This window comes from Sphaerodactylus townsendi, linkage group LG08 (assembly GCF_021028975.2).
Source record: "Sphaerodactylus townsendi isolate TG3544 linkage group LG08, MPM_Stown_v2.3, whole genome shotgun sequence".
Classification (NCBI taxonomy): Eukaryota; Metazoa; Chordata; class Lepidosauria; order Squamata; family Sphaerodactylidae; genus Sphaerodactylus; species Sphaerodactylus townsendi.
Genome location: NC_059432.1, coordinates 54,418,592 through 54,427,423, shown reverse-complemented (window position 1 = coordinate 54,427,423; position 8,832 = coordinate 54,418,592). Strand labels below are relative to the sequence as shown.

Genomic DNA, 8,832 nt, shown 5'->3' with positions numbered 1-8,832 from the left:
ATATAGGGAACCATACAGTGGTGGAATTCAAATAATTTAACAACTGGTTCCGGTGGTGGGATTCAAATAATTTAACAACTGGTTGTTTACAAGCACAATTTTAACAACTGGTTCTGCTGAAGTGGTGCGAACCTGCTAAATCCCACCACTGGAACCATATCACCTCTAAGGAATGGTTAACTTATGAAGTGTGTGGTACCTGGGACTAGTTGTGTCTGGAATTAAACAAAGCCAGGATGTCTGGTTCAAAAATGTGAGTCTAAATTCCAGATTCATGGAAATAGGCCATGGTTTCTCACTGGTGTTAGGAAAAAAGAAAGGAATACTATTATTTTCTCATTATAGGATTGAAACATAGTATCAAGGCTTAATTGGAGCAAAGCTAACCAACACTAAGCCTGAAACATTAATCAAGAAGGTAGTGATTTTGATCATATGCAAATTGCCTTCTTTTCATGACTGTGTAATCACAAGCCTGTATACAATAAGGTCTTTTATATCAGAAGGTATGAAATCAAGGCAAGTTTAACCTCTGTCAAGCTCCCATTTTAGAAACGAAAGACCTAATATTAAAAACACACAAGGACTGAACACAAGTAAACACAAGCTTAAATCATCTATATGGCTCTTGCTATATAGAGAATCAATACTTTTTTGAAAAAGATAATCTTAGCAATAGTAATTCTTGCATTTGTTCGAATGGGCACCTGCAAGAGTCATAAAGGGGCAATTCTCCCCTCTTCGTTCACCTGGTCACCCACTTGCAGTGCCTCCACAGGCCTAGCTTCCTCTCCTACCTCTACCCAAGCAAATTCGTGTGATGGGGGAATTTCACTTAATCCACCCCCCAGCTTTACCTACTTGCCCTCCTCCCTAAAGTTCTATATACACACTTGTCAGTTTTCTTAGCACTCTGACTACTGACTGCCCCCAGCACCACCCATCTGTTCTTTTTCCTACCACTCTGCAGGGAGCAGCAATCAAAGAAATAGTGGTAGTTCCTGCCTTTCTCCATCTTCCCCACCTGCATACATCACCACAGCTTATGTGGCTTAGAGGCGGCTTCTTCCCCAGACCCTGGGGAGAGAAGGAGCCAACAGCAGGGGGCGGGGTTACGCAATGCATGGGGGCTATGCAACCTGCGGGGGGCGCCCAAAGGACATTTTGTTCCCGGGCGCCACTTCCCCCCCATAAGCCTCTGCTCGTGCTGTGCTGCATATAGTTGATGTATGAAAGATTACCACCCAAACTTTAAAAAATATTCTAATAAACTGTTGAGGAGGAATGGAGAGTAGCTCACAAAATGGCGCTGAGGAGGATGTTTGGGGATGACAGAGAGGCTTGTAAAATATAAAGAGATACACACAGCAAATGAAAACTTTTAAAAAATGTTTCAGCCTTAAGAATCATTTTCAAATGGGATTCATTTAAAACATTTTGAGGTTGGAAATAAAACATTGTGAGATACAAACAATGTGGAACTCCATGGAGGAAACATTTTATTTCCTGCCTCAAAATGTTTTAAATGAATTGTGTGGAAAAGCCCACTGCTTATCTCTGGATGGATTTTTTTTTAAAAAAAAAAACCTCCACATTTTCACACTTTTTATATTTTTCTGAAAATCTGGGAGTTCCCTATGGTTTGCTAAAAAAATTACTGTTATTATCTCTTTCTCTCAGCAGACTGGGCCATATTGAGAATTAAATATATTAAATTACACAGTGTAAGATCAGGAAGTGATCAACTATTTTACTATTCATTTGGTTTATGAGGACTGCCCGATCTGTAAACACACAGTTTTTGAATTACTGATTTATAATGGTGACCAACAACAGTGTTACTAAGATACTACAAGATTCCTGATTTTAACAAGGAAGCCTCATACTGCTTGCTATAATTTGCACTGGAGAGAACTGTCCTGTGGTGTTGCTCACACTTCAAAGCATTGTCTACTTTTAACTTAGCAAGCGTGGTATCTGTTTTAGCTTATTATGCATTGAGACAGGTTAATGTTGTACATTTGAGGCCAAGTTACAATGACAAAAGGCCTCCAGATGGATGTTAACAAGCAAGTAATTATTGCTGATTAAATTAACTATATTTGTTTTCGCATTCACCAAGAAGTACGCAGCTAATAAGACATTTTTAGAAAGAAAAAAAACACTATTTCACATGGAGTCTGATATGATCTACATTAAAAGCATACATTGTAAACTGCAAATAACATTTTATTATCATAACTTTTAAAACTGCTACATACACACATTTATATTTCCAACATAAGTCCAAAATACTACTCTCCATTTTTCTAGACTCAGATGGAATAGTTTTTCCTATAGAAATTATTCAGGTAGAAATTATTCAGAAGACAACCCTTGTTCATTATGCAACCCTTGATGAATCTTGAATGTGTAAACTGTCTCCATAGCATTTGAACTGACATCAGATTGCAACAATTAATCTGGGATTGTGCTTTCATGTATACAAAGCAATATCTGATGCTGCAGTCATGGGATGAACATGGGAGGAGCAGCAGTGGCAGAGTGGTTAAGAGCAGGTGTACTCTAATCTGGAGGAACCAGGTTTAATTCCCTGCTCTGCCACTGGAGCTGTGGAGGCTTATCTGGGGAATTCAGATTAGCCTGTAAACTCCAACATACGCCAGCTGGGTGACCTTGGGCTAGTCACAGAACCTACTCACTATTAAACTAAAAGGAGGCTCATATATACCACTGTCCCATACTCTAGTTCATTTTGGGTGGCTACCACTTTTCTGATCGTGATATTTGTCCACAATTGTATTCATTTTTACTGTTATTGTTTGAAAGGTTCTGTAATATTATCATGTATCATCTCCTAGCTACCTACACAATAATGTCAACAGAATTGTGTTTTGTAAAAGGACAGTGAAATCCCACTGCTTTTAAAATGCCAGGAGTAAAATCAAAGCATTTATGGGAAAATGTCAAGTCAAAAGGTTAGTCTTAAAAAAACAGAACCCCAAGGCACAAAACTGAAGCAAGGTTTAACCATGTCTCTGTTTCTCTAAAAAGCAATATCTACATGGATATTGTGACAGTTTCTCATTGGAGTGGAGTGGGACAGTTGTGCTGAAGCTGTGTTAAAAGCTAAGTGTTGTCTTTGGGTGAGATACGAATTTTTGCCTAATTTAGCCATTTGATCAGTCTCGAATTTAAATGATGATGATGACTAATAGGAATTAGAACTCAAATAATGGGTGTCATTACTGTTTTGTGAATTTCAGATAATTTCTGCCCATGTTTTGTCAGAACTAGATTCCATTGGCTTCGGTCACCTTAACTTTCAAGTGAACATGCTTGGATTGGCACTCTAATCTGCTGGCTAATACTTTAACACTTTCACTTTTTCAGTGAAAAAGTGGGATATTAAATGGAATGGATTGTTAGTTCAAAAATCACAAAGTTGAATCGGATCAATGGCATGGTAACTGATTGCGCTTGTCAACTGATAAACACAGACTAGTTACTAAATGGACATTGCTGCAAAACATACTTCATGACAACCAGCCTGTGCAGGGCTTTACGCCTTGATATCCGCACCAAATATGGCAAGATTGTAACATGATTGAGGAAGGATATTGACATTTGACTCATTTCTTTCCAAAGTAATCAGTCTTATCTATTGACCACCACTTGGCTGCCATCTCATTACTGAACATGCACACAAGAAAAATCAACTGTAAATTGACATGCTCTGGGCTGACTTTGCCTGTGCAAAACAGATGAACATGAACACCAAGTATTATGCCTTCAACAAAATGTAAGCATTTATGGATATTTCCAAATCATTTTGCAGCACAGATACATGTGCCCACAACTCAGCATACAGTCATGGGGTGGTTATCTGCGCAGCATCCATTCACTTAGTAGAGACAAACCAACAACTCTCTGCCTACCGAAATTCCCAAATGGATAAAATTCCCAAATGGATGTCAGGTTAACATTCTCAAGATAGTTGACAGAAGCTGTCTATCATAGTAAATTACTTTGTGATAATTTCATCTGGTATAATCACTGTAAAAATTAACACACAACGAGAAGCAAACTACATGCCCAGAAATTCTTTGTGTAGAAGCAATATTAATTGCTCATTTTGCCATATCTGATGCAGGTGTTCCGAAAACATTTGACATGAAATCAGCCCAGCACAGATGGGCTGCACAAGTAACGTCTGTGTGTTTTGACAACGGATAAGCATTATCACATAGGTCCCATGCACTCATAACTATTCATTCACAAGTACCATCAAGATGGATTTTTCAAGTAGGGTCTGATCAGCAGGCAGCTGTGCTTGACCATCCTATAGTTCATGATAGTCTCATTCAAGGCTAATATTGGAGGATAACATTCAAACTCTTGATGGAAAATGAAATATTGGCTAAACATAATCCATGCGCTTTTAAACAGAACCACTTCGGTAAAGAAACTCATGCAAAACCAAAACCTGCTCTCTTTGTAGTAAGTATTCAAAAGGAACATCATCACATTTCAACCAGCCTGGTTGCGTGCAAAGAAAGGGGAAATAAATATGAGGATGTTGTTAGTCTGATTCATGCAACTATTTCAGTTCAGTCTGATGTAAATAAAAGCAGCAATTAAATACAATCAATTTTCGCTGCTTAAAAATCTGTCCCTGACTTTGCAAGTTAAGGCATGTAGCATTCTTGGTTCTTTTCCTCCTCTCCCCCCGTCTTATTAAATGTACTAATACACATTGTCTGTCTTGCTCGCAGTATTTACATATCGTAATACTATCTGCCCGTTTATGTAACCACCACGCGGGCATAATGCAACACTGACTGGAATAGAAGTCAAAGGAAAAGACAGAAAGACTTCCGTGCAACAAATGGTTGGCTCTGCAAACAAACAAACAAACCACAAAACAAAAAAAATAACTTTGTCCAGCCAGCCTACATTTCCTGTCACTTTTTCACACGCCGATCTTTGCCACGTTTCTCACTTTTCCCACATGTACTACTTCGCGCGCTCTCCTGAACTATAATTCCTAAATGTCTTATTGGCAGCCATGGGATTTTCCTCTCCGGAGTGTGAAGCTCCCGAGAGTTCACTGCCCTCCTCCCCTGTCTCTTAAACATCTCTTGACCCAGAGACCCATCCAGCTAGAATCCATTTTGCTGCATTCTCACAGTAAAAGTCTCTGGGCTCAGCAACAGTCTCTCCTGCGCTCAGGGGAGGGAAATCCCAGGAAGACGTTTGCAACAAGGCTTTTGCAGGGACAGAAAAAACAAAGCCCATGCCACAGATCTGCCTGGGAGTCGCGCAGGGCGTGAGACTTTCGGCGGCTGCGACTTCTCACCCCGGGCTGCTCTGCCCTCCACTGTCTCCGGGCGAGCCTCTCGTCTGATCCTCGAAGGAGTGGATGTGACCGCCGCGGCTCCCCATTGGCTGTCCGCTGCCTGACGCGCGGCTTTGGGGGCGGGGTCTGGGGCGCTGGAGCCCGGCGAAGGAGCGCCGGCAAACATGCTGGAGCCCCGGTGCGAGTGGCGGCGTTCGCAACGGCGGCAGCAGCAGCAGCTGGTGGGGAAAGTCGCGCGCTGGTCCTGCGGCACGAGGAGGAGGGAGCTGCGCTTCGCCTTCATGCCTCCAGCCTGGCTGCCCTGAGCTGACCCCTTTCCTCGCTGGAGAGCCATGGGAGATGGAGGGCTGTCCCTAGGCTACAGCCCTCTCAACAGATCGTCCAACTCCACGGCCGGTCCCAGCTGCACCAACGCCTCTACCGCGTCCTTCCCTCACGACAGCCCTCAGGAGGCCCTGTCCCAGCAGTGGGTGGTGGGCATGAGTCTGCTGATGTCCTTGATGGTGCTGCTGATCGTGGTGGGCAATGCACTGGTCATCGCAGCCATCGGGCGCACACAGCGGCTGCAGACCCTCACCAACGTCTTCATTACCTCTCTTGCTTGCGCTGACTTGGTGATGGGCTCGGTGGTTGTGCCCTTCGGAGCCACGTTGGTAGTGCGGGACAGGTGGCTGTGGGGTTCGTTCTTGTGTGACTGCTGGACTTCGGTGGACGTTCTGTGTGTCACAGCCAGCATTGAGACCCTGTGCGTCATTGCGATCGATCGCTACCTGGCCATCACTTCACCCTTCCGCTACCAAAGCCTCATAACAAAGAGAAGGGCCAAGGGCATTGTCTGCATCGTCTGGGCCATATCTGCACTGGTATCCTTCCTGCCCATTATGATGCAGTGGTGGAGAGACACAGACGTGGAGGCTAAGGAATGCTATGATGACCCCGGCTGTTGTGACTTTGTCACCAACAGGGCTTATGCCATCGCCTCTTCAGTCATCTCCTTCTACATCCCCCTGTTTGTCATGATTTTTGTCTACATCAGGGTCTACAGAGAAGCCAAGGCACAGCTGAAGAAAATTGACAAGAGTGAGGGCCGGTTCTACAACAACCATCACCAGCTGCCGGCTCACCAGCACCTGCCCATGTTGGGCAATGGCCAAGTCAACAAAAGGAAAAGTTCCCGTGTCCTGGCTGTGAAAGAACACAAGGCCCTGAAGACTTTGGGCATCATCATGGGCGTCTTTACTCTCTGTTGGTTGCCCTTTTTCTTGGTCAATGTGGTCAAGGTCTTCAACCGAGATTTGGTACCGGACCAGCTTTTTGTCTTCTTCAACTGGTTGGGCTATGCCAATTCTGCCTTCAACCCCATAATCTACTGCAGGAGCCCTGATTTCCGCAAGGCTTTCAAGAGGATGCTGTGCTGTCCTAGGAAAGCTGACCGCAGGCTGCATGCCAGTACTGGGGAGTTCTCTCATTGCCCTGGGGGCTTCATCAGTACACTTGGAAGTACTGCTCAGTGCACACTAGGAGGGACGTGGTCTGAATACAATGGTGGTGGGCAGGATGCAAGTGACTCCAGCTTAGAGGAAAGGAACAGTAAAACCTCCTATTCGGAATCCAAGGTATAAGGACAGCTGATGGAGAGGATTAAAATAATGGGAAGGCCATGCTGCAGATAAAGAGAGAAAGTCAAAGAAATAAGAAAACTCCAAACAGACTGTCTTGTCTCAAAGGAGAGACACTCTCATCTGCTCAAGATAAAAAACAGGCGAACTTGTATACAGTGTACCTCTTCTGACGCATCAGAAATGAAAGCAAAGAGAGCAACTAACCATTGAACAAAAAGAGATGATCAGTCCATGTCTCCAGAATATTTGGATTATTATTATTTACACAGGGGAGTAAGGTGTTGGTGTGCAGGGGGAAATATGTTTGAAGGAGTTTGCAAAAGACCTGAACTTGTGGCTGGCGCTTGGGAAAAGGTGAGGTTTTCCTCTCCGGATACCAAAGGAAACAGAATCAAGCCCTTCCTGGTTTGATAGAGCTGGGAATCACCTTTCACAATTCTTAAGCATCCTAAGAGTTTCAGTAGCAGAAACAGTAGTCTGGGTCTTTTTTAATATGTAAGATGTGCTGGTCACCCATATCTATCCACTAAACTCAGTGGAGGTTTCAGGCATTCACCATCTCTGGAAGTGATGCTTAAAACTCTCATTTAATAAGCTATTGGAAAGGATGTACAGATGAGTTTTACCAGGCAGCCCTGATCCTTATACTTGCTTTGCCAGAAGTGAGAGAGTTCATTGGAACTTGTCCCCAAGTAAGTATGCTCACTTCGCCTTAATAACCTTATGGCCTCACTACCCTTAGCATCTAGTTGGGAATGATGAACTATTAATAATTTAAATGGACATGCTAATGTTTTGAATTAATCTCCCTCTTTGCATCGCAGTGACTTTTTCCCTTGCTTCTGGGAAAGCATTTTTCTTGTCCTTTGAGACAACAGCAGTTAGGCTAAGGAACATCTACCTCAAGCTGTGCATATCGTACAGGGGAAAATATGTTTATATTAAACAGTTTAATTATGTATTGTTAGTTCAGGATTTTTTTTATAGAGGCAGAAGTATCTTTCTTCTGGAGGCAGGCTGTTCACGTTGAACGATGAACAGAGGAAATAGACTAAGCACCTGAAATGTTACTGCACATTTGAAAAGATAGAGTTTGTTTTGCTTTGCACAGTGTTAGCAGTTGTAAAGGTTGTTGCACATGCACACACGAACCCACACACACACAATTCTTAGGAAAACAAAGATGTTTAAAAAACATCATGTTCCAACTGATTTCTGTTGCTGTTGAATATATTTACACTTAATTTTTAAAAGCTTTTGATATTATTTAACTGAATTATTGAAAGTATATTCATGTTGTGAATCCTAAACATTTTTATCAGTTATGTTTTTATATCCAGGAGCCCATATGAATCTGTTGTGACTTTAGCACTTCATTGTCATTCCTCATTTTTCCCTGTGTGTGTGTGCGCGCGCGTGTGTGTGTGCATTTTATAACATATTTATATACTCCAGTGCAATTTACTACTGTATAAGTCATTGGTCTATGTGCAATAAATACCACTGCAGCACAAGCAATCCTATTTGCAGAGTTTCTCTGTACCCAGTCCTAATGAAAAATACCCAGTCCTGATGAAAAAAGCAGAGTCTGTTTTTCTGAAAATGTGGATTGTATTACCAATACAGTGCAACTTAATGGCTTTTCCTGACACAATTATCTTTTTAAAAAATATGCTTGCTGAACCAAATAAGGTAGGGTTCCTGTTAGCCTTAAGATTGCTGACTTCCCCTGAAATTCCAGAGCCAAAGGCAAGTTTTTTTCTAGACAGAGCTATAAATATGTTAACTACTTTTCTTTGATGGGTGTCTCTTATCATCTGTTTAAATATACTCTGATAGAATGCAAAACCA

General features: G+C 42.4%; 1 protein-coding gene across 1 annotated transcript; it reads left to right on the top strand.

Moving 5' to 3' along the window:
* The first annotated feature begins 5,522 nt into the window (after positions 1-5,522).
* On the top strand, positions 5,523-8,499 carry ADRB1 (adrenoceptor beta 1). The gene has a single exon (XM_048507005.1). The coding sequence runs from the start codon at positions 5,692-5,694 to the stop codon at positions 6,979-6,981; it is 1,290 nt and encodes a 429-aa protein (XP_048362962.1). The 5' UTR covers positions 5,523-5,691; the 3' UTR covers positions 6,982-8,499.
* Positions 8,500-8,832: the final 333 nt, after the last annotated feature.